The 24,659-nt window shown below is 39.2% G+C and overlaps 1 protein-coding gene across 1 annotated transcript; it reads right to left on the bottom strand.

Moving 5' to 3' along the window:
* Positions 1–1,876: 1,876 nt before the first annotated feature.
* Positions 1,877–22,234, bottom strand: PSKH2 (protein serine kinase H2). Its single transcript, XM_059168843.1, has 3 exons — positions 22,050–22,234; positions 16,527–17,193; positions 1,877–2,218 (listed from the first exon to the last, which is right to left on the bottom strand). Exons 1-3 carry the CDS (start codon positions 22,232–22,234, stop codon positions 1,877–1,879), a joined length of 1,194 nt encoding a protein of 397 aa, XP_059024826.1.
* Positions 22,235–24,659: the final 2,425 nt, after the last annotated feature.

Here is a 24,659-nt window from a genome sequence, read left to right as displayed (position 1 = left end):
ACCCTGAGATCATGACCTGAGCCGAAAGCAGAGGCTTAACCCACTGAGCCACCCAGACACCCCAGAGCTTACTTCTTTTAACACACCATTTATAATTATTCCATGGTAGGTATTTAAGGCTATCAAGGTATTTGATTAAAGGATTCTAGAAGAAAGCTGTAATATCCAGAAAAAACTGACAGTAGAAGAATGAAGCAAGATGGTCACATACTGTTTTGTGAACTATAGTGTGTGATAAAGGCTAACTATAAAAAAAAAAATCACTGTTGTCTGATTCCACCTAACTCCCATGTTCCCGTGAATAATGCCCGAATTAAACTGAGTATCTTAAGGATAGAAGAGATATCTTAAGATTCTTTTTAAAAAATTTTATTGTGGTAAGATGACACCTAGCTTCTTAACAAAATTTTAAGTGACCAATACATTAACATGGACTCTAAGTACTAGGCTGTACAGCAGATCTTTAGAGTTTATTCATCTTGTTTAATGAAAACTTTATACTCATTAATTAGTAACTCCCCATTTTCCCTTTCCTCGGCCCTTAGCAATGGCCTCTGAGTTTGACCATGGTAGATGTCTCATACAAGTGGAATCACATGGTGTTTGGCCTTCTGGGACTGGCTTCTTAAACTTTAGCATAATATACTCCAGTCCACCCATGTTGTCACATACAGCAGAATTTCCTTATTTTTTAAAACTGAATGGTATCCCATCACATGTGGATGCCACATTTCCTTTATTCATCTGTTGATAGACGTTCAGCTTATTTCCACATAGTGGCTTCTGTGACTAGTGCTGCAGTAAGCATCGCCTTGCTGATATCTCTTCCAGATCATGATTTCAATTATTTTGGACAAATACCCAAAAGTGGGATGGCTAGGTCATGTGGTATTTCTATTTTTAATTTTTTGAGTATCCTGCATGTCGCTTTCCACAGTGGCTGCCCCAATTTGCATTCCCACCCACAGTGTATATCCACATCTCACCAACAATTCTGGTTTGGTTTTCTGATAATAGCCCCCCTAACCGGTATAGAGATATCATTCGGCATTTGACCTCTTCTTTGGAGAAATATCTATTTTAGTCCTTAGCCCATTTTTAAAATCAGACTATTGGGTTTTTGTTTTTTTTTTTAACTAATGAGTCTTAGGAGTTTTGGAGATATTTGGGGGATTAACCTCTTATCAGATATGTGGTTTGTAAATATTTTCTCCCATTCCATCAGTAGCCTTTTCATTTTGTTAGTAGTTTCCATTGCGTTAGTTGTTTCCATTGCTGTGCAGAAGATTTTTAGTTTGAGATAGTTTCACTGTTTTATTTTTGGCTTTCTTGTCAACTAAGTTTTTCTATATGCTTTATAATTAGCAATTTCCATTAATAATTGCTGACTAGATATGAACTTAAGAGGTATTTGTAATTATCTTGTTATTGTAATTTGTAATTATCTTGTTATTGTAATTATCTAGTGGTTATTAACACCATGCAGTGGTCATAAATATAATTCAGTAACTTCAGTATCAGTACATTTAATTCCTCATTTCTAACTATCACTATGTCTCTGATTCTTCATTTCTTCATATATATATCCCTTATTCCTATTATCCCCTACTTTACTTATCTATCAACTCTCAAGATATTTTCTTCATTTATTTCTAATTATATAAACATATTTAGTATTTACTATTTATCTTTCACAGAAGTATATTTTGGGGAATAAATACAGACATAGGAAACATTACAGACAAAAGGTGTTTAAAATGAAGGTCTACCTTTTCCAACAATAACCACATGTTCCCAGGTCCATGGAGCTCTCTTAGGTGCTTTAATCCTGATAGAATGGTCCCTACTGACCTAATGCTATTCGTGTTGATCTGCCTTAAAATTGGTTAAAGTGGCTTTGAAGGTTATCTGTTCCCAAAAGTGCAGACAGTGATGATTCCTCTACCCTTACGTTTCTCATGTTCCGTATGTGCTTCGATTTGTGATAAGAACGCGACCTAGAAGACTGTGCAGACTCAGGACTCTGAGAGGAGAGAGACGCCCTCCGCATGAGGTTCCTGGATATGACCCTCTGAAGATTCTTCTTGGAAGACCCGGCAGCCCTGGTGATCACCCAGGGATGATCCAGGGCCTGCCCCGCTGACATGCGATGACCAGCCTCGAACATCAGCAATTTGTCTATGAAGTCCTTCGCCAAGTGGGAAATATTCGGCCAAGGCTAGGAAGAAAAAATAGATAAAATAGAACATTAATAAAATAAAAATACACAAACACACATAGAGCATCATCTTCTTAGTTACATGATTAACACATATCAAACCTGGAAGACTTTTTCAAATAAGCAATTTAAATGCTATATCATTATATATATTATTGGGAACCTGAAAATCTACTTTTGAGAGAGCCAAAAAAAAAAAAAAATCTATTTGCTAAAAGGAAGAGCCAAACACAAATTGTCTTCCAAATTCTCTGTTCAGTGAAAGAAACTTCCTTTCCAGAAATCTGTCCAGTGTGCTTCAATTAGCAATGTGAGTCCCACATCACATTTATGTGGGCTGGACAAGGCAAAGCAGCTGTCGTCTATGAAGTACACCAGCCTTGGGTTAGTATTTACCACACTCTGGTCATCTCCTAGAGTTTCCAAAACTCCAAGAATCAGCTAGAGCAGAAAGTGGAATGGATTGAGAAATCATCAAATTTTCTTTCTCTTTGAAAGCTTACTCCATACTTAGGATTCTTCCATCTCCCAGCCTCCAGAAAGAAAAGGCAGAACAAAATGGCCCTTCAGGGAAGACTCCTCCTGCTGTGCAGATCCTCAATACACTCCCCATCAGGTAGCTCCAAGTGGGATTCAGCATGGAACAGAGATACTGCAGGGTGCAATGTGTATACCAGCTACTTGATGTTTCAGGGATTTGTTCTGGTGACATTTACAGCTTTTGCACATATTTTAAGTACAATAAGAGCAATTCATGGTGACTTTTGTGAGGATGGAGACAAGAGAGCTGTTGCTTTACACTTGTTTTCTGCATTATCTATCAACACATACCATAGACCAAACAAAACAAAACTGTAGTTCTGTATCCTTTGTCATCTACAAAGCAGAAACATTGACAAAATTACCAGTACATTTGTTGTATCTCAAACATTTTCTGGTTGACATGTGTTTTTAAAAAGTTGCCTTTCCCAAGAAAGATAAGGAAATCCTTACAACCTATTGTCTTTGTCCTTGTGTCAGGAAAAATCAGACTCAATTCAGATGTCACACTCTCCGATCTCTTAACAGTCTATTAACCTAGAATTTGAATCAAAAGAAACCAGAAGTGTGTAAACCTGGTGATTCACAGACCAGGGGATAAAAATATATGTTTATAAAAAAATATATGTTTATAAAAAATAAAAAATTTAAAAAAAAAAAAAAAGATGGCCCAAAAAAAAAAAAAATAAAAAATAAATAAAAAAAAAAGAAACCAGTAAAAGAATTGCTCTTTTTTGTTCCTTCAGCCTATTTAGGCAAATGAGAGCTGAGAAATACTTTTCCCCAAAATAAAATGCATGAAATAAATGAGCACATTTGCCAAATACTCAAAACACAGGGAAAATAAAATGTAAACACCACATGTCTAGACAAAGTACGTCAGTGGCTGACACTCACAATGGCATATCCTTTGCTTTGGCTAGACATCTATTTGGCTCTGGATCTAGACACATTTATCTAGGCTCAAGGTTAAGCTAGATGTCTCTAATGGAGCATTATAAGACAAGCAAGTGAATCTTTCTGGAAAACATAAAATATGTGTAATGAGATTTATGAAGAGCTCATTAAGAAGACCCCCAAATGAATTTATACTTAAAATGCAGTTGCAGAAAAAAAAGGTAACATAGAAAAAAGTTCTTCAGCCAAAGTGCATTATTTCAACATGGGTTAGAAATTACAGGATTCCTGAGCCATAAAGAACAACTGGAGAGTACCTAGAAGTCAATTATATATTACACAGTAGAAAATGACAGGTTTAGGAAAAAATGTCAGAACTATTTATTTTTACCTTCTTAATCTAAAATTTATTTTTGTCTCTGTTGTATCAAGTATAAAATAAATTAATATACTATATGTATGTATTCTATAAAGGAATACGAATTGAGTGTGCATGCTCATAATTTTTTGACTAATAGAGGTATATGATCAAAAAAAAAAAAAAAAAAAAAACGATTTAGAAGGGCACCTGGCTGACTCAGTCAGTAGAGTATCCGATTCTTGATCATGGAGTTGTGAGTTCGAGTCCCACACTGAGCATAGAGATTACTTAAAAAAATTTTAAAAATGATTTGGAGGCTACACATTCAATCAAGTTCATATCATGAATCAAATGTCACTTGATGATATTATTCAGTCCCTTCACCAGTTTGGGCATCCACCTTGCCATTCCCACTCTTTACCTTGAAAATTCCTCTGTTCAGCTTTTCTCAGCAGTCTCAAAGAGACACTGCCATCAGTAGTAAGCTGGTTACCCCATCTTAATGTGAAGAAAGACTGGGAGTGATGTGAGTGGATCTGGATTACAAGGCTGCCCAGTCCTATACAGCTCTAAATATTCTCAGTTTCTTCATCAAAAAAAAAAAAAAAAAAAAAAAAGGGCATCATACCTCTTTCAGAAGATCGCTATTGGAACCAAATTAGATCAAGTATGTGAAAAATGGTTTTCAAAATATAAAATATAGGGTAAGCTTTAATTGCTCTTGTTCTTTTACTATTAAACCACAATGAAACTCCTTCAGTTCTTTTGTGGACATATCCACCTACTATATTCAGAGGACTGGAAGATGAAAATTACCTAAAACTTCTCATATTGAGTTCACTTACTATTGTCATGATAAATGTGTGTCCTCAAAACAATGTTCTGCGTTCAGAGGTAATGAACCAAATAAGAAGAAAGGTAGCCAGAAATACAAATGGCTAACGAACACATGAAAAGATGCTCAACATCACTGATCATCAGGAGAATACAAATGAAAACTACAATAAGACATCACCTCACACCTGTCAGAATGGCTAAAATTAACAACCCAAGAAACAACAGATGCTAGCAAGAATGTGGAGAAAGGGGAACCCCTTACACTGTTCTTGAGAATGCAAGCTGGTGCAGCCACTTTGGAAAACACTATGGAGCTTCCTCAAAAAGTTAAAAATAGAACTACTCTCCAATCCAGCAATTGCACTACTAAGTATTTACCCAAAGGTTACAAAAAAGCTGATTTGAAAGGATACATGCACCCAATGTTTATAATAGCATTATCAACAAGAGCCAAATTTTGGAAAGAGCCCAAGGGTCCACTGACCAATGAAGAGGTAGTATATGTATACAATGAAATAATACTCAGAAATCAAAAAGAATGAACTCTTGCCATTTGCAATGGTGTTGATGGAGCTAGAGTGTATTATGTTAAGCAAAATAAGTTAGCCAGACAAAGACAAATACCACGTAATTTTTCATTCATATGTAGAATTTAAGAAACAAGACAGATGAACATTGGGGAAGAGAAAAGAAGAGGCAAATCATGAAACAGACTCTTAACTGTAGGGAACAAACGGAGGGTTGATGGAGGGAGGATGGGGGATGGGCGAAGTGGGTGATGGGCATTAAGGAGGACACTGGTGATGAACAGTGGGTGCTATATGTAAATGATGTATCACTAAATTCTAGCACTGAAACTAATGTTACACTGTATTTTTAAAAAAAATTTTATTTATTTATTTGACAGAGAGCACAAGTAGGCAGAGAGGCAGGCAGAGAGAGAGGAGGAAGCAGGCTCCCCAAAGAGCAGAGAGCCCATGTGGGGCTCCATCCCAGGACCCTGAGATCATGACCTGAGCTGAAGGCAGAGGCTTTAACCCACTGAGCCACCAGGCGCCCCTGTTACACTATATTTTAACTAACTGGAATTTAAATAAAAACTTCAAACTACCAAAAAAAAAAAAAAAAAGGTAGCACTAGGGGAGCCTGTATGGCTCAGTGGGTTAAAGCCTCTGCCTTAGGCTCAGGTCATGATCCCAGGGTACTGGCATCAAACCCTCTTTGGGCTCTCTGCTCAGCAGGGAGCCTGCTTCCCCTATCCCCCGCTTGCCTCTCTGCCTGCTTGTGATCTCTGTACATCAAATAAATAAATAAAATCCTTAAAAAAAAAAAAAAAAGGAAGCTAGATACTACAAACACACACAAAAGCACACACAGAATATACATAGTTCCTAAAATTCTAGATGCAACATCTCAAATTTTAAGGATCATAATTAATGTTAAAATTTGCTAAATATAGAGCTTACTGAAATACAGGGTAATAATTATTGATGGATTTAATTATAGAGTTTTCAGAAAACTACAAATATCTATTTTTAAGTGAATGGATAAGCTATCATTCAAATTCTTGGGCTAAGAGCACTCTAAGTAGCATTTATCTCCTTAAAAATAGTAGCTTTTAGGAGCACCAGCTGGCTTTGTCAGAAGAGTATGTGACACTTGCTCTCAAGATGGTGAGTTCAAGCCCCCCACTGGGTGTAGAGTTTATTTAAAAAATTAAATAAATAAAAATTTTTCTTAAATTTTCAAATAGTAGCATTTATCATAAAACTTCTACTAGGGGCACCTGGGTGGCTCATTTGGTTAAGCATCCAATTCTTGGTTTCAGCTCTGGTCATGATCTCAGGGTCCTGGTATCAAGCCCCATGTAGGGCTCTGCAATCAGACCAGTGTCTGCTAGAGATTATCTCCCTCCCCCTCCCCTGCTCCTTCCCCTGCTCACCCTCTCTCTCTTTAAAATAAATGAATCGAATCTTAAAACAACAACAACAACAGAAAACAAAAACAAACAACAAAACTTCTACTGATGACAGTTCTCTGACTAGCATTTCTCTTCCCTTGAACTTTAGTGTAGGGCCTTGGTAGGACTTCACTTAAGCTCTGCAATGAAATTTTATGTAAATGTGCCCCCAAAGTACCAATGAACTCTCTATAACTTTATTACTTGAGACCGGGAAAATCACTCTTCCTTCTATCAGAAAGCAGGAGATTCTGTACATCATTATGTTATAAATATTTAAAATTTAAAATGTTTTCTTCCCAATCTAAGAGCAGACTTTAAGTTGTTTTATCTTTGCCAAAGCTGAAATTGTTCAAAGACAAAGCTCATTATGTCCAAATGCAATATCCATTGGGGCATTTGTAAAACCTGGGAAAAGTCAGGAGATTCATACAAGTTTATTACAGGTAACATCAAATTAAAAAATGGTAAAAGAACCAATTAATCACATACCAGGCTCATAAAGAGAATATTTTTGTGAGCTAAGGAGTTCTTGACATGAGAGAAATGATGCTTCCAGTTTTCCTTATAAGGAAAACACTGAAATTTAAAGAGGATGGGACAAAACCTAATTTGTTTGTGTACCTATCATATTTCAAAGCACTCAAGGTTAAAAAGAGATGTGTTCGATATTCTTCAAAAAAATTAACAAATGGGGTGCCTGGGTGGTTCAGTGGGTTAAAGCCTCTGCCTTTGGCTCAGGTCATGATCCCAGGGTCCTGGGATTGAGCCCCACATCAGGCTCTCTGCTCAGCAGGGAGCCTGCTTCCCTCTCTCTGCCTGCCTGTCTGCCTACTTGTGATCTCTCTGTTTGTCAAATAAATAAATAAAGTAATTTTTTAAAAATTAACAAATAAAAAGTAGTAGAAGAAGAAGAACATAAGAGCAACAAAAAATTCAATTGGCCTTTGAAACCCATATATATATAATATATATTAGAACTAGTTCCTATTATAAACCCTATAAGCCAGAACATAAACAACATAAGCATAACATTAAAATTAGATATTTCTCGGTTAGCAAGAGCTTTACACAAATAGTTCCTTTCTCTTCAACAACATGAATTCTACTGATGATATCAAGGTCAAAAAGTGCAACATAATCAAGAAAACAGATAACTACTTTCCACCCTAATCACTATTCCTTACACCAAAGGTAACATCTACGTAGCCAAAGTGAAATGCAAGTGGTCTCAATTCCAAGAAGCACTCAGTGTGCTTGAGTTAAAGTTAAGTAAGACAGTATATACTTACACAATTTAAGTCAGAGAAGAGATGAAGAAAGTGATAAGCAGAAAATGAAATACATTATGAGAGATTTTATAGCCATTAAAATTATTTTCTGTAAAACTTTTAAAGTAAAAATATCACTGAAAAAATTGAGCACCACATTTTTGTGAGCATAAGTGTTTTAAGAACTAAATCACAGGAATGGGAACCAAGTTACAAGAAATATGACCTAACTAAAATGTGGTTCATTTCATTACTGAAATTCTAGTCATGATGGAAAGAGAATAAAAGGGAATTAGGGAACCAGATCTTCTGCTCTCTTTTCCCTTTTTCCTACTTAATAACCTGAATGAAAAAGAAATAGAGCAAAGAAAAAATAAGAGAAATTAATGGAGATAAGGATACAGAAAGAAAATTGGGGTCATAGCTGGTGAATAAAATTAATTAGATCTATTCCTTCTCAGGGAGTGCATCAGTAAATTTTTCCTACCAGTACGGCAATCACAGGTGAATCTAAGAACATGGGGACCATTTTCTATCAATATCTATATGGAATTTTTTTTTTCCATGTGGGATTTTTAAAAAATATGTTTTTTTTAAAGATTTTATTTATTTATATGGCAGACAAAAATCACAAGCAGGCAGAGAGGCAGGCAGAGAGAGAGGAGGAAGCAGACTCCCCACTGAGCAGAGAGCCTGATGCGGGGCTCAATCCCAGGACCCTGGGATTGTGACCTGGGCTAAAGGCAGAGGCTTTAACCCACTGAGCCACCCAGTTGCCCAAAAGAATATTTTTTAATACCAGTGTTTATCTTTGCTGGCTGGCTAATATGGCTATAAGACTCACTTTATTATCAACTTTTTTCACATCAAAAAAAGATTACTGTGATAGAGTGCAATATAATTGGACAGTAATACATGATTTCCAACTCATGGGCAAGAATGTGTAATTTTTACTAGCATTAAAATGTTAATACCTCACTTATCTCACCATTCCATTTAAAGGATGAAAAAAGGTATACTTGGCATTGTAATAATATATTTATATACTTTTATCTATAATAGTTATTTAAACAAAAGTCAAACTTGTATTCCCACTGTTTCCCAACAGAAAGAGCTAACACATACATAGCCCTATATATTAATATGTGAACTATTCTAAGCACGTGACATCTTTTAGCTCATTTGATCTTCACAACAACCTGTTAAGTAAACACTATCATTATTACTGTTTCACAGATGAAGGAACTTAGATACAGAGAAATTAAGAAACATGCCCAAAGTTACACAGTTAGTAAGTGGCAGAGCCAGGAAAGGATCCAGCCAGCATTGCTCCAGATCGTGCCCTTTAACCAGGACACAGCACTCCTTTACAAAATATCCACATAACTATACACTCACCTACACATAATGCTCCAAAATTCTTGTTTTTTACTACTATGCAACATATCCCTTTTATGTGCTTTTGCATATGTTGTTCTACTGGGAATGTGCCCATCTCCCTTTCGGGAACTCTTTTTTTTTTCCTTAGTATTTTTTTAAAGATTTTTTACTTATTTATTTGACAGGCAGAGATCACAAGTAGGCAGAGAGGCAGTCAGAGAGAGAGGGAGGAGAAAGCAGGGCTGGATCCCAGGACCGGGAGATCATGACTTGAGCCTAAGGCAGAGGCTCTAACCCACGGAGCCACCCAGACGCCCCTCCCTTTCAGAAACTCTTACCCCTCCTCCAAGACACAGCACAATGTCCTCTTCTTCATGAAAGCTGACCCAAATTTCCTAACCAGTAAGAGGCTATCTTCCCTTGTTCCATGGACTTTCCACCTTTGTTCCTACATGTATCAAAGCACTTACGTTTGAAGAGATACATAAGAATGCTCAGGCACCTGGATGGCTCTTGATTTTGGCTCAGATCATGATCTCAGGGGTGTGAGATTGAGCCCCGCATCAGGCTCCATGCTCAGCAGGGAGTCTGTTTGAGATTCTTTCTTCCTTGTCCTCTCACCCCTGTTCGTTCTCTCTCTCTCTCTCTCTATCTCATTCAAACAAATAAATAAATCTGAAAAAGAAGGAGGAGAAGGAGGAGAAGGGAAGGGGAGGAAGAAGGAGACAATGACGACAACAACCTGGTCTCTCAGACAAGATTACTTGAGCCCACAGAGCAGGGACACTGAACATTCTCACGTGGGTGTTCCCAGAGCTAAGCATGATTCCTGGCTGTAGGAAGGCCAGATAAGGAGAGTGGAGACCTCCTACGGATGCTTTCCAACAGTCTCTGGGAGAAACGATGGATGAGTCTTACTCTCTCCAGCATGAACCCTGCCACCAAGCTGAAAAGACATCATGATGATATTAGTAATCAAAAAGATAAGTAAAGGCCTCCTTCACCCAGTAGACACAGGGTTTCTTTTTTCTTCACCATGTGCTGTGTCTTTCTAGCCTGGTTGCCTCTCAGGCATTGTAGGAAACAACCAGAAAGGGGAACTCCTACCCCTACTCTGCAAAGCCCAGTGAGTAGAGTAAATGTACCCTGCCAAACCACCCTAACATTCCAGAATGAATCTAATAAATTTAACAATGGAAGTTATTAGTTACCTAAAATCCACCTTACTCACCAAAGATAACAAATGTAGTAATCCAAAGGGGCATCTGAACCCCAGCATTTATAGCAACAATGTCCACAATAACCAAGTTATGGAAAGAGCCCAAATGTCCATCAACAGATGAATGGATAAAGAAGATGTGGTTTATGGGGCACCTGGGTGGCTCAGTGGGTCAAAGCCTCTGCCTTCAGCTCAGGTCATGATTTCAGGGTCCTGGGATTGAGTCCCGCATCGGGGTCTGCTCAGCAGGGAGCCTGCTTCCCCCTCTCTCTCTGCCTGCCTCTCTGCCTACTTGTGATCTGTCTGCCAAATAAATAATTAAAATCTTTAAAAAAAAAAAAAAAGAAGAAGAAGATGTGGTTTATTTATATAATGGAATACTACTCAGCCACCAAAAAAATGAAATCTTTCCATTTGCAACAACATGGATGGGACTAGAGGGTATCAGGCTAAGCAAAATAAGTCAATCAGAGAAAAACAATTGTCATATGATCTCACTGATATGTGGATTTAAGAAATAAAAAAGGATCATAGAAGAAGAGAGAAATAAATAAAAGAAGATAAAATCAGAGATAGACAAATGATAAGAGACTCAATCATAGGAAACAATCTAAGGGTTGCTGGAGGGGAGTTGGGTGGAGGGATGGGGTAACTCTGTGATGGACATTAAGAAGGGCACCTGATATAATTAAATAATGGGTATAATATAAGGCTTCTACCTCTGAAACTGATAATTCATTATATGTAATTAATTGAATTCAAATTTAAATTGAATCTAAATTAAAAACCAAAATAAAATAAAAATAAATAAATAAATAAAGTCTACCTTACTATAAATTAAAATTTTTATTCTATGCTCAGTGCAATTATTGATGAGCTACATTTATTCATGCAGTTATAAACCAGAATCTCTTAATTTTTTAAAAGCAATTCTTTTTCTTAAATGCATTCTATATACTTAACTTTTCATGAAATCTTATTGGATATAAGGGGGAAAATATGATACAGTCCTAGCCTTCAAAGAGCCAACAATGTCTTAGAAAGTTGACATACAGATTGAATGTCAAAACAAAAGAAATTTATTATAATCCTAAACACTATTCAGAAAAAGGAAAGAATAACACAAGTGGAATGGTCATTAAAGCTCCGTGAAAAGTAATATATTTCACACCAAAATCAAGAAGAATTAAACGTTAATATTATAGCTAATTTTTTTTTGCTTATACATATTTGAAGTCAGAGTATATACCTGCCAGGCAACTACAAAATATTTTCTATAAATAATAAACATCATTCCTTTTCATCATAAGAGATCTTAAATCTTAAGTCTTAAATCTCTGGAAGTTTTGTCCCATTTATTGCACTTCTTCACCTGACTTCTAGAGAAAAGAAGTGATTCACACTATGTGTCATACTTGGAATTTTAATTATAGACAAAAGAACTTTCATAAACAACCCACAATGGGATCCCTGGGTGGATCAGTTGGTTAAATGCCTGCCTTCGGCTCAGGTCATAATCCCGGGATCCTGGGATCGAGCTCCGCATCGGGCTCCTGGCTCGGTCGGGAGCCTTCCTCTCCCTCTACCTGCCACGCCCCCTGCTTGTGCTCTCTCTCTCTCTGACAAGTACATAAATAAAATCTTCAAGAAAAAAACAAACAAACAAAAAAGAACCCACATTTATCTGACGGTTCTGCAGGTCAAAATGGGTCTAACAAGCTAAAATCAGGTATCAGCGGCGCTGCCTCTTAACGGCTCCAGGGGAAGGTTCTTTCCTTGCCTTTTCCCATTTCTAGAGATTGCACATGTTCCATGGTGCATGGCCCCTTCCTCCATCTCCAAAGCAAAACATTCCAATCTACGTTCCCTTCATCACATCTCCTCTACTTTTGAGTCTCCCGCCTACCTACTGTAAAGGCCCTAGCGATCACACTGGGTTCATCCAGATAATCCAGGATAATCTCTTCATCTCAAAATCCTTAGTTTAGTCACATCTGCAAATTCTTTTTTGCATGTAAGGTGGCCCATCTACGGATTCTGGGTATTAGGGTCGGGACATTTGGGGGGGGCTAGTATTCTATCTACCACACCTATGCTTCCAGAATTGATGGTCACCCCAGTATTTAAATAAAATTGGTGCATTTACAAATTAGTATGCTTGTTAATAAATGTCAGGTATACAATAATATGACTGAGAGAACATGATGATAGGCTTTTCTAAGTCTATCAGTCTTTTACCCTGACATTATGGACTGAATGTTTGTGTCCCTCTGAAATTCATATGTTGAAGCCCTAATCCCTAGTATCATTATAGTTAGAGATGAGGCCTCCAAAGAAGTAATTAAGTTTTTAAATGAGTCATAAGGGAGGGGTCCTGATCTGATGGGATTAGTGAACTTTTAAGGAAGACACCAGAGTTCCCTCCCTTTCTCCCTCTCTGCCTCTTTCTACCCCATCTCTCTACACACACACACACACACACACACGAAAAGTAAGTCACATGAGCACACCATGAGATGGCAACTGCCTACAAACCAAGACAAGAGGCCTCATAATGAAACCTACCTTGTTAGCATCTTGATTTTGGACTTCTCAGCCCTTAGAACTATGAGAAATAAATATCCATTAAGTCAGCCAGTCTGTGGTATTTTGCCAAGGGGTTATTAACCGAGTATTACAAGCAGCCGCAATCCTACTCTGTTGCATGTTGTCTGAAGTTACAAATAGGCACGTCCTCAAGAAGTAGAGATTGCCACCATGGAGACAACGCAAATGCTCCATCCAAACCCTAGCCCCTCTTTTCTGTATGTACACACACCCCCTTCCTTGGGAGTTGTTTTCCTTCTAAAAGCCAACACCTTGTTGTTGTTGTTGTTTTTCTCAGTGACCACCCTGGGGCTCCTGGAGCCACTTGCCTTTGATCCCTAGAGAATGTAAAAATTTACCACCAGCTCCCTACCATCATCACCCATTGACTAACAAAGAGTGATAGGTGTGAAATCCCGCTTGCCTGCCTCCGGTTGGAAGAATGCTGAAGAATCCTTCCCTGCAAGATGAGGCTTACCTTTAGGGCTCTGGCCTCCTCATCTTCCTGGCCCTCTTTGCCCCCCTCCCTTACCTGTCTTCCTGGGAGTCTACCCTTACTAAGTCACTTGAACATGAATTGTCTTCTCATTTTGGGGGAATCCAATCCTAGAAACCCTCTGAATTAAACCTGATGGAAAGGACTTTTAAAACAGCATGCTGCTTATTATTATTGCACATTGAAAAAGTAATCGTGATATCTAGTTCAAACATGACCCAATAAACCACACCCCCCGTAGTCAGACTGTGTGTGATCTCTTTCCACCTTGAATCTGGGCTACCCTAAGACTCACAGAATTCATGACAGAATGAGGCAGAGGTAATGCTGTGCAATGTCCAACCCCAGCCTTGAAAAGCACTGGCAACTTCCACTGTTTGCCTCTTGGAATACTCCTTTTTGGAAGGCCTAAACTTCCATGTAAAAAGTCTGACCACCCTGCTGGGAAGACGCCATGGAGAAACCCTCGTGAAGAGAAGGCCCTGTGAAGCATAGAGAGAGGAGGGTGAATAAAGGTTTCAGTGACCTAATTGACTCCAGGTTTCCAGCCATCCCCACCAAGATGTCAGCTATTTGAGGGATCATTATGGACATTCTATCCCAGTCAAACCCCAATGACCGCAGCTCCTCCCAACATCATGTAGAATAGAAGAGTCACCAAGCTATAACCAAAACTGAAATATGTATTCTTTGTAAACAAAAGAACAACAGAAACAGAAAGATACTCGAATTATAAAGAAAAAAAAAAAAGAGCCATAATTCCCAAACCAGGAATAAGTTCTGTTAACATTTGTTGTATTTCTTTTAAGCTTTTTTTTCCCCTGCATACATTTTTCCACATGATTGTGATCATGCTCTATACAACTTGTATTCTGCCTTTTTATTCTCACTTGGTAACATACTGTGAACATTTTCCAAAGTCCGTACAGTTTTTTAAGCATGCATAATTTAGGGACTATCACTCTATTATATGGATGTCCCATAATTTATTCAAACTTTCTTTTAGGGGTTGTTTTTTTTTTTTTTTTTCCAATTTTCCACTTGTATAACTATAGCTCAGATGAACATCTTTATACTGAAACCTTTGCTGGATCTGGTATTATCTCATTAGATTCTTAGAAGAGGAATTACCAGAACAAAATATATAAACTTTTAAAAGTTCTAGGTGCATATTTTCAAACTGCATTCCAAGAAATCTGTAAAATTTGCCCTCTACCAACAATGAATGAGATGATTGATCGCTTAACAGCAATGAGTAGAGTTGAAATGGTTTGTTTTTTTTTTTATCTTGACTGAAGTTTGTTTTCATTTGTATTTTTTGGTTATTAGTGAGGCTAGACATCTTTTAAACTTCTACTAGTCAGTGGTACTACATTGTCTGTGAATCCTCCCCACCCTTTCCTACTTTCTCATGTAAGTCTTAGGTCTCAAATACCAGTTTAGATGAGTTTTTTTTAAAAAAATGTACATATATACGATAAGATATTAAAGCTCTGTCAAAGTATGGAAAATACAATATTTAAATTAGTTATCTAGCTTTTGATTTTGCTTAAGATACTTACATATAGATGTTATCCCTTAAGAAGCTATCATCAAACTATCAATGTTTTCCTTCATGACAAAAAGAACCTTTTGTAGTTGAACATATGTTTGATCACTTGCTGAACATGAAATGAATTTCCCCTTTTGTCAAGCTTCCTACACATAAGCATCAACAACTTTCCTTCTCTACCCAAAAACAACAGGAAGTGAACACATTCATAAACATTGGGAGTTCCAAGTTTAAACAATGGATAAATATTTTTTTTTAAAGATTTTATTTATTTATTTGACAGACAGAGATCACAAGTAGGCAGAGAGGCAGGCAGAGAGAGAGAGAGAGAGAGAGAGGGAAGCAGGCTTCCTGCGGAGCAGGGAGCCCGATGCGGGGCTCGATCCCAGGACCCCGAGATCATGACCCAAGCCGAAGGCAGCAGCCCAAACCACTGAGCCACCCAGGCGCCCCAACAATGGATAAATACTTTGCACAAGCTATGAGGTTAAGCATTTCACTAAGGAAACATTATATTACAGAAAGGGCTTGGATCATCTAGACTCAAGGCAGAAAATCTCTCACCAGACACCCAAGCGTCATGCTGAGCTTCTGGGTACACACCAGTCTACTCAACTGATGTAAGAAAAACTACAAACTCCCTGGTCTACTTATCAATGTCATGTGCTAACCACAGACAACTCAGTAACACAGGCTCTTGCTACCTTGAGACCAATGGCTCTCAGCCAGGGGTGATTATGCCCCGCAGGGGACATTTAACAATGTTTGGAGACAATTTTTGTTAGCACAACTTGAGGAAGGTGTTGAATCTAGTGTATTTACTAGATATCCAGCACCTACCAGTATCTACCAGTAGCGTATGGAAGGTGGAGTAGAGGCCAGGGCTGCGGCAAAACACCCTGCAATGCACAGGACACCCCCACTCCCACACCCTTCCCCCCAACTCACCCCGGCTCTGTAAAGAATCACCCATCCTGTCTCTCCCGCCCCGCCCCCGCCCCACAACCTCACCAACCTCACTGTGTGGCTCTAGGCATAACATGTACCCTCCAGAACTTGTGAGTAATAAATTACTAAATCTTATTTTTGTTCAAAGTTTAAAAAAAAAAAAGAAGATTCATCCAGCCCTAAATGTCAACTAAATATCAATAGTGCTGAGGTTGAGAAACTATACTAGGCTAACTCAATAGGAGTGAAATTATTTCTTACCTCTCCTGTGTAATTATATTTGCCCTTCAGAATCTTCCTGTAAAGTCTTGTATGGCTTTCATCATCAAAAGGCAGGACTCCGCTAAGTAAAACATATGTGATTACGCCAAGAGCCCACATGTCCACTGCACTGGTATATGGTTTCCTTAGCAAAATCTCGGGGGCTATGTACTCTGGGGTCCCACAGAATGTCCTCATCGCCCAGTCTCCACTTTTGTTCCCAGAGTGTGCCAAACCAAAATCTGTAATTAAAATTTTCGACTCAGGACCTGGATGATAATATAAGAGATTTTCAGGTTTTAGGTCCCTGTGAGTTATTCTCAAGGCATGCAGATACCTGATGCCATCAGCAACCATTTGGAGAATTCTGACAGCATCCTGCTCTGTAAAGGAGCCCTGAGTCATGAGTCGGTCCAAGAGCTCTCCTCCTGTAGCCAACTCCATCACCATGTAAACTCGATCTTGGGCCTCAAAGATCTCCACGAGCTGAACAATGTAGCGGTGTCTAACCCGCCTCAGGATGGTGAGCTCGGATTCACATGCTTCCCGGCCTTCCCTCACTCTGGTTTCCACCACTTTTATTGCAAAAGGTTTCTTGGTGGTCTTCTGCTCCGCCCTGACGACTTTGCTGAAACTGCCTGTCCCAATTAGAGCCTTGATGTCGTATCTGTCAGGAAGAAAAGCCAAATCTGTTATCCTCTGAAGGGAAGATTCTTAAAATTACCGAAATTGGTACTTTCTATCATCTCTTTTTATCTTTACATCCCCCCATCTGACTTCCTTACTCATTGTTGCTTAATTGTATTTCTTATTTTTGAAAGCCTCCCCAGATTCTTCTTTGAAATGGAGGTAAGTGATATAAAAGTAACTAGTTGGTGGAAAGGTAACTATTAAGACAACAGACTTAATAACAGCAACTACCATTTATTATACATTTATTGTGTGCCAGAAAATTTATTTTTTGAAAAAAATTCTAATGAGAGTATCCCTATTGGCTAACATAATACTATCTCCCTTTTTCAGATAAGGAAATTAAGAACAACAAAAATTAAGTGATTTTCCAAGGTCACACAGATTATGGTTGAAATGGGTAGGATTTAAATCCAACCCCTTCAAAAGTGTTTCACCGATTGAGTACCCATGCCCTATCTTGTCCGCAGCAGCACCTTGATAGACAAGCACTGATAACGTAAACACATCAGGTGGGGACAGTGTTACAGCCACAGTTTTCTCCCAGCTATCCCCCTGCACTTGCAATTTCTACACAAGAAACAGACTTTTTTTTTTTTTTTAAAAGATTTTATTTATTTATTTGACAGAGAGAGATCACAAGTAGGCAGAGAGGCAGGCAGAGAGAGAGAGGAGGAAGCAGGCTCCCTGCTGAGCAGAGCCCGATGTGGGACTCGATCCCAGGACCCTGAGATCATGACCTGAGCCGAAGGCAGCGGCTTAACCCACTGAGCCACCCAGGCGCCCCCAAGAAACAGACTTTTAACATGGGATATATGTCAATGCATAAAGTTATTTTCTCTCTCTCTCTGGGAAAGGCCAGGAGGTCAGCTAGGATTTCAAAGACTGGTGATCTTAAACTTGAATTATCCGTGTAAACGCCTATATCAATTTGAGAATTCTACTAAGTTCAACCCTCTATTTAAGAAATGTTGAGAAAGGGGAGCCTGGGTGGCTCAGTAGGTTAAGCCTCTGCCTTTGGCTCAGGCCTGATCCCAGGGTCCTGGGATTGAGCCCTGCATCGGGTTCTCTGCTCAGTGGGGAGCCTGCTTCCTCTTCTCTCTCTGCCTGCCTCTTTGCCTATTTGTGATCTCTCTCTCTCTGTTGAATCGATAAATAAGATCTTAAAACAAAAAAAAAAAGAAAAGAAAAGAAAAGAAATATTGAGAAAGTGCTCCACTTAGAATCATGATTTTACAGCTGGAAAGAATATTAGAAAAGGACTTACTCCAACCCCTCATTTGACAAATGAGGAAATTTCAAGATCAGGTTAGCAGATTGGTTGTTTAAATTCTACGGTGAGGATGAGAACCCAGGTCGCCTTACTTTCATTGTAATTTGCTACTCTTCCGCTTTGTTAAAACTTCTCCCCAGAAAGGATGCCAGCAAGTGGAACAAGCCTGGGAGTATATAGGGAAAGGTAATGCTTTCAGTTTCATACTCAGTAACAGAGATTCAAATGCAAACTTCAGTCTGTGCTGAAAATAGCCTTGCTTCTTTTTGCTGAGTTTATTCTTCCAGTAATTCTTCCCTCTACCTATCTATTCCTTTTAGTCCTGTGCTTCCTGAATAAAAGTGTCATTTGGCTGTACCAGCTTACAGAAAACAGCTTGGTTCTATGCAGTGCATTTAATTTTCTGGCCAATTACTTTATCAAAACAGAGAGCAATTTACTCATCGTAAGTGGATTCTGTCGCCTCTTCGCCTTCCAACTTTGCTTTTTTATTCACATGCACTTTCAGGTTGATTTTGAAGATAATCACGGGCATTTCAAATTCTGTTACTTTGCAGACTAGCCAAAATTTACATTTACCTTTAATGGAGATGAAAGCACTTTGCAAATACTAATTTATCACTATGCCTTCAAAACTGCAGGCAAATTCATTTGCTCATGAAATTAATCATCAGTTATCAGATGAGTTACCATCTCTGAGGAACTACACTCTTTTGTTTAAAGAAAAGGAGCTTTATTCAGTACTGCTAAGGGACCTTCATACACCAAATACTTGAAAAAAAAAAAAAAATGATAGTAATTTGGCACTGAAGGGAACAGTAGGCTTTAAGCCAAAATGTAGAGTAGTAGAAATAAATGGTTTCAGATTGAATAACCAATGTCTCATAACAAATTCCTATAACTGCAGCCTTGCTTGTGATCCGTGATGGCCATGGACGGTGACTATTTTTATGATTTGAGTGGCTATATCTTCTGCAGCTCCTGGCACAGAGGTACAGCAATAAATGTTGAATGAAAGAATCACTCATTGAATACATATTATTTCCAAATGACCACATATATTTTGAAAACATTAAGGATCAAACCAAGCATTAGAGAAGGCATTTACAAGGCCAGGCCATTCCTTGCCCTTCCACTGCTCCACTCCTACCCACCGCCCAACAGGGCAGCCTCAACATTACTTTTGTAGGTGGTGCAACTTTACATCACCCTCGAAATTGAAATTATTACTTTAACTACAGCTGCTACAAACCGGGAATTTTTTTAACGTGTATAAAAAAATGAAAGCCAGAAACAATAGTAATATCACAACCTGTTTGATAGAAGCAATCGAGAAAGGGCATACAGTCAGATTTAAATTCTATTGTCTCTATTCTGCAAGAGTTCTAAGTGGATCACAAGGAAGAAGAAAGACAACTGTATTCTAGACTCAATTCTGTCACTAACTTGGGCAAGTCAGTTAATCTTTTGGGACTTAACTCCTCATCAGGTAAGGAGCCTTGAGTTAGTCACTAGGGCCCTTACAATGTTGTGACCTTCCACCTCTCTGACCCCTTCACACTCTAAAGGACTAGGACTACCCCGCAGATGGAGGTTATGAGAGTAGATAAGACTGGACCACAGCAACCTCATTCTCTCTGGGTGTGGATAACCAGAGATGCCATCTAACCAATTCAGTCATGATAAGATCCCATGTCCATTCTGATTCAAGTTCAATTGGATCAGCCAACTTTGTCTCTAAGCTTAGCAGCTACTGGACTAATCCAAAACGTTTCCTTGTATTAGAAGTTCCCAAGTAGGCTGGGAAGTGGCTCTGCACAGACTGTGTTCACAGCACTGCAGTAAAATAAGCATATCATTTGAGGGCTAGAAATGTCCCTAGGGGGCGCCTGGGTGGTTCAGTTGGTTAAGCCTCTGCCTTTGGCTCAAGTCATGATTTCAGGGTCCTGGGATTGAGCCCTGCATAGGGGCTCAGCAGGGATCCTGCTTCCCCTCTCTCTCTCTCTGCCTGCTGCTCTGTCTACTTGTCATCTCTCTCTCTCTATCAAATAAGTAAATAAATAAAATCTTAAAAAAAAAAAAAAAAAGGAATGTCCCTGAGAAGCCAAATGAGCCACCCACCACTGTGTCCCACCAAGCCCTGCAGAGTGGAAGAGGACTTCATGATTTCCTTCCTCTTTATGGCCAACATGGTATGTTCTGAGGAAAGTAGTTTTCAGGTCCAACCAACCTGTCATCCTCGCTCATTTCTTACAGGGATCAGCTAGGTCTTTTTTTTTTTTTTTTTTTTCCAAAAAAATATTTTTTTATTTATTTGACAGAGATCACAAGTAGGCAGAGAGGCAGGCAGAGAGAGAGGAGGAAGCAGGCTCCCCACTGAGTAGAGAGCCCAACAATACCAATGCCACACTTGATCCCAGGACGCTGGTATCATGACCTGAGCCAAAGGCAGAGGCTTAACCCACTGAGCCACCGAGGCACCCCAAGTCAGCTAGGTCTTACGTGTGCCTTAAGAAGACAATAAAAAATACTGTACTAATACCTCAATACAGACTTGTGTCATGCACTGTTCACCACAATTTGCATGTATTACATCAATTATCCTCACAACATTTGTATGGGGTAGATATTATTATTATTCCCACTTTACTGAGGCAAAAACTGAAGAAGGAGAAAGGCTAAGGAACACTCTCAACCACACATGATAAAAGACACAAGAGTGGATCATAAGTCTGGCCGATTCAAAGACTTGTTTCTATTCCATGATTTATGGTTTCCTTTTCAAGAATGTGGTAAAGATCCTTCACAAACATGCCTGTTTGGCCCCAGCTCCAGCATATCTGTGGCAAGGCTCCATCAACCCTGGAGGAGTTGGGAGGCCTTCCTCCTTCCCTAGCTCTGAGCTCAGGATTCCCTCCCCTTCCTTGCTCCTGTTCCTCCTCTACTTTCAGTCTGGAATTTTCCTAATCCTCTGCCCTCCCTGCTCAGAGGTGTCAAAGAGAATTTGTCCCAACACTTGCTAAAAACAGTGGAAAAGACTTTATTCCAGACTGTTTACAACTGGAGTCAAAACTATTGCAGTAGGGGAGAGAGACTGACTTCAACTCTGTTGAAACAAAAGGCAAGAAAGTACTCAGCACTGGGCAAGCTAGTATAAAAGTCCTAGAGGAACTCCATGGCGGGGGGGGGGGGGGGGGGGGGGGGCGGGAGGGGAGATTGGTAGAGTGAGGAAGCCACCTGTGTTTGCTAATTAGTGCTTGGGGAAGTTGGGCTCCTGCCTTCCCACAGAGACTGGGAGAAAGTGGCCTCCTGATTACATTTCAGAAGGATGGCCCCCTAGTCCTTGGGGAAAGACATTCCTAGCTTGTAGAAGACTTACATCTCAAAGAGGCGGAGGAAGTAGGGACATCAGGGACCTGTCATCTGAAAGAAGGCTGTCTAAGGTTTAATCAAGCTGGGGCCATTAATCAAGCTAAGGCCATCTTGATGGATGCTTGGTTTATCTTCCTCAACCCAGTCCCAGGCCATTCCCTCTGCTACTGCTTCACCTGGCGCTTTACCTGGCAAGGACACGGGGGTCGAACCTGGCGCGGAAGCGGGCCACCTGCATCCTCCAAGCCGCCTCAGACACCGCCTCAGGCCCAGGTCCTACGTCTCTGGAGTTGCCCTGGCCTTGACCCTCCTGCTTGACCGGGGCCAGCACAGGCGACCCTGGTACCACCTTGGTGCTCACACCACAGCCCATGCCTTCTCTGCTCTGGAGAGGGGCCAATAGGCCAGGAACTGTAGGTAGGGCTGAGCGGTTTTTTCCCCCTGGAGCTTGGGGGTGGTGGGCGGAGAGGGACCCAGGACAGATCAGGTCCACCCCCAGGGCCGGCCTAGAAAGAAACCCCACTGTGGATCTTTGTTAGGAAAATAACTTTCAAAGGGTCCTGCTGCCATGAGGCCACTTGATTGTCACTATTCGTAAAGTTTGACCTGGTAAAAGCAAAGCATACAGAGAAAAGGCAGGAGCCTCTCGTGCCTCGGCTTAATTCTCTGGGCCTTAGTTTTCTCGTCTGAAGATGTGAACATACCGGTGGAATTTTGATCGGAATGGCATTAAAAGTATAGATGGCTCTAAGCAGTATAGACATCTTAACAATGTTTGTTCATCTGATCCAAGAGCATGGAATGGTTTTCCATCTTTTTCTGTCTTCTTCCATTTCTTTCATGAGTGTTCTGTAGTTCCTCGAGTACAGATCCTTTACCTCTTTGGTTAGGTTTATTCCCAGGTATCTTAAGGTTCTTGGTACAATAGTAAATGGAATCGATTCTCTAATTTCCCTTTCTGTATTTTCATTGTTAGTGTATAAGAAAGCAACTGATTTCTGTACATTGGTTTTGTATCCTGCCATATTACTGAATTGCTGTATGAGTTCTAGTAGTTTGGGGGTGGAGTCTTTGGGTTTTCCATATAAAGTATCATGTCATCTGTGAAGAGAGAGAGTTTGACTTCTTCATTGCCAATTTGGATACCTTTTATTTCTCTTTGTTGTCTGATTGCTGTTGCTAGGACTTCTAATACTATGTTGAAGAAGAGTGGTGAAGATGTGAACATAAAGATTATATGAGCCAACGAAGGATATCATCTCCTTCATATCATATCATCTCCTTCATCATCCTATCCTAAAGAATCTTTATGTTTCCAAGGCTGAGCTGTATCTAGATGACAGGAACATTAAATATATATGTATGTCTTAAACTAGAAGAACTTATAATATTGGATGTATGTAATATTATTGTACTCTGTTGCATTAATTAAACATGCATTAATTAAGCACACTCATTTGTTTCTGGTATTCCACTAACTCTCCTGCAGCTAGAAGAGCCTTCCTTCTGGATGATTCAACTGAAATAGAAAGACTGGGAGAAAACCAGGTGTCTAGAACCCAGCGCAACACGCTGTGCAAATACAAGAATAAAATATGTAAAAGTAATAAGAAGAAAATTATATAACCTTTCTATTATGTAGAAATTGTATAATCTTATAATATATAATAATTACTATATTATTAATTATAATTATACTATATATTATCTTATGTTTTATATATTTCATCTTTGCATTCATAATTATCCATATATGCATTATATGCATGATATGCATATTTTATATATCTGGTAAATATCTCTTTTTGATAAATAATAGTATTTTATGTATTGAGTAGATATCAAGATATTGATTATATATCGTTTACCTTGCTAAATTTTAAATAAATGATGTGTGGAAAGTGAAATCCAGTGAAGACCAAGCAAATCAAGATGAGGGACCCCTAGTAAGTTGTAGAACCAGTACTGCAGCCCAGTCTCCCAACGCCTAGGGTCGTGCTCTTTCAGTTATGACATTTCCTTTATATTAACACAATATCTGTGATGAGTCAGTTACTCATGGATTTGCCCAGAAGAACTGTATTTTGAAGGAAGATTTGAAATATGACTTGAGGGTTGCTGAGAGAAAAATGAGCCTATCCTGCAAAGGGAGCTGAACTACCAAATAGTGAACTTTTCTTAATTAAGAACCCTCAGAGGGTTGCTGGGGGGAGGGGGATTGGAAGAAGGCGGGGTGGGGTTATGGACATTGGGGAGGGTATGTGCTTTGGTGAGTACTGTGAAGTGTGTAAACCTGGCGATTCACAGACCTGTACCCCTGGGGATAAAAATATATGTTTATAAAAAATAAAAAATTTAAAAAAAAATACACACAAGAACTCTCAAAATCCTCTGAGTACTAGGAAACCAAGAGAGAAGATTGATTTTTTTTCTTTTTTTTCTAAAGATTTTATTTATTTATTTGATACATAGAGAGAGATCATAAGTAGGCAGAGGCAGGCAGGGTGGGGGTGGGGAGCAGGCTCCCTGCTGAGCAGAGAGCCTGATGTGGGGCTTGATCCCAGGATCCTGAAATCATAACCTGAGCCAAAGAGACTTAACCCACTGAGCCACCCAGGTTCCTGAGAAGACTGGTTTTAAGCTGGTGCTGGTGGCTCAAGCTTTTAAAATAATTCTCAGAGTAAACAATATAAAGCAAAATGAAAAAGAATAAAAGGACAGAAGTAAAATGTCAAGGTGATGCTCAAAGAACTACATTTGTTACTCAGAGGGCCCTCGAGTATGGGTCATTTGGATAT

Source organism: Mustela lutreola, chromosome 3 (assembly GCF_030435805.1).
Source record: "Mustela lutreola isolate mMusLut2 chromosome 3, mMusLut2.pri, whole genome shotgun sequence".
Classification (NCBI taxonomy): Eukaryota; Metazoa; Chordata; class Mammalia; order Carnivora; family Mustelidae; genus Mustela; species Mustela lutreola.
Note: the sequence above shows the minus strand (reverse complement) of the source record. Positions and strands in the feature narration are given on the sequence as shown.

Excerpts from the sequence above, each read along its gene's own strand:
- PSKH2 (XM_059168843.1), bottom strand. The coding sequence starts at position 22,234 with ATGGGCTGTGGTGTGAGCACCAAGGTGGTACCAGGGTCGCCTGTGCTG. Across the intron at positions 17,194-22,049 it reads GACCCCCGTGTCCTTGCCAG|ATACGACATCAAGGCTCTAA; the intron begins GTAAAGCGCCAG and ends TCTTCCTGACAG. Across the intron at positions 2,219-16,526 it reads AATATAATTACACAGGAGAG|CCTTGGCCGAATATTTCCCA; the intron begins GTAAGAAATAAT and ends TTTTCTTCCTAG.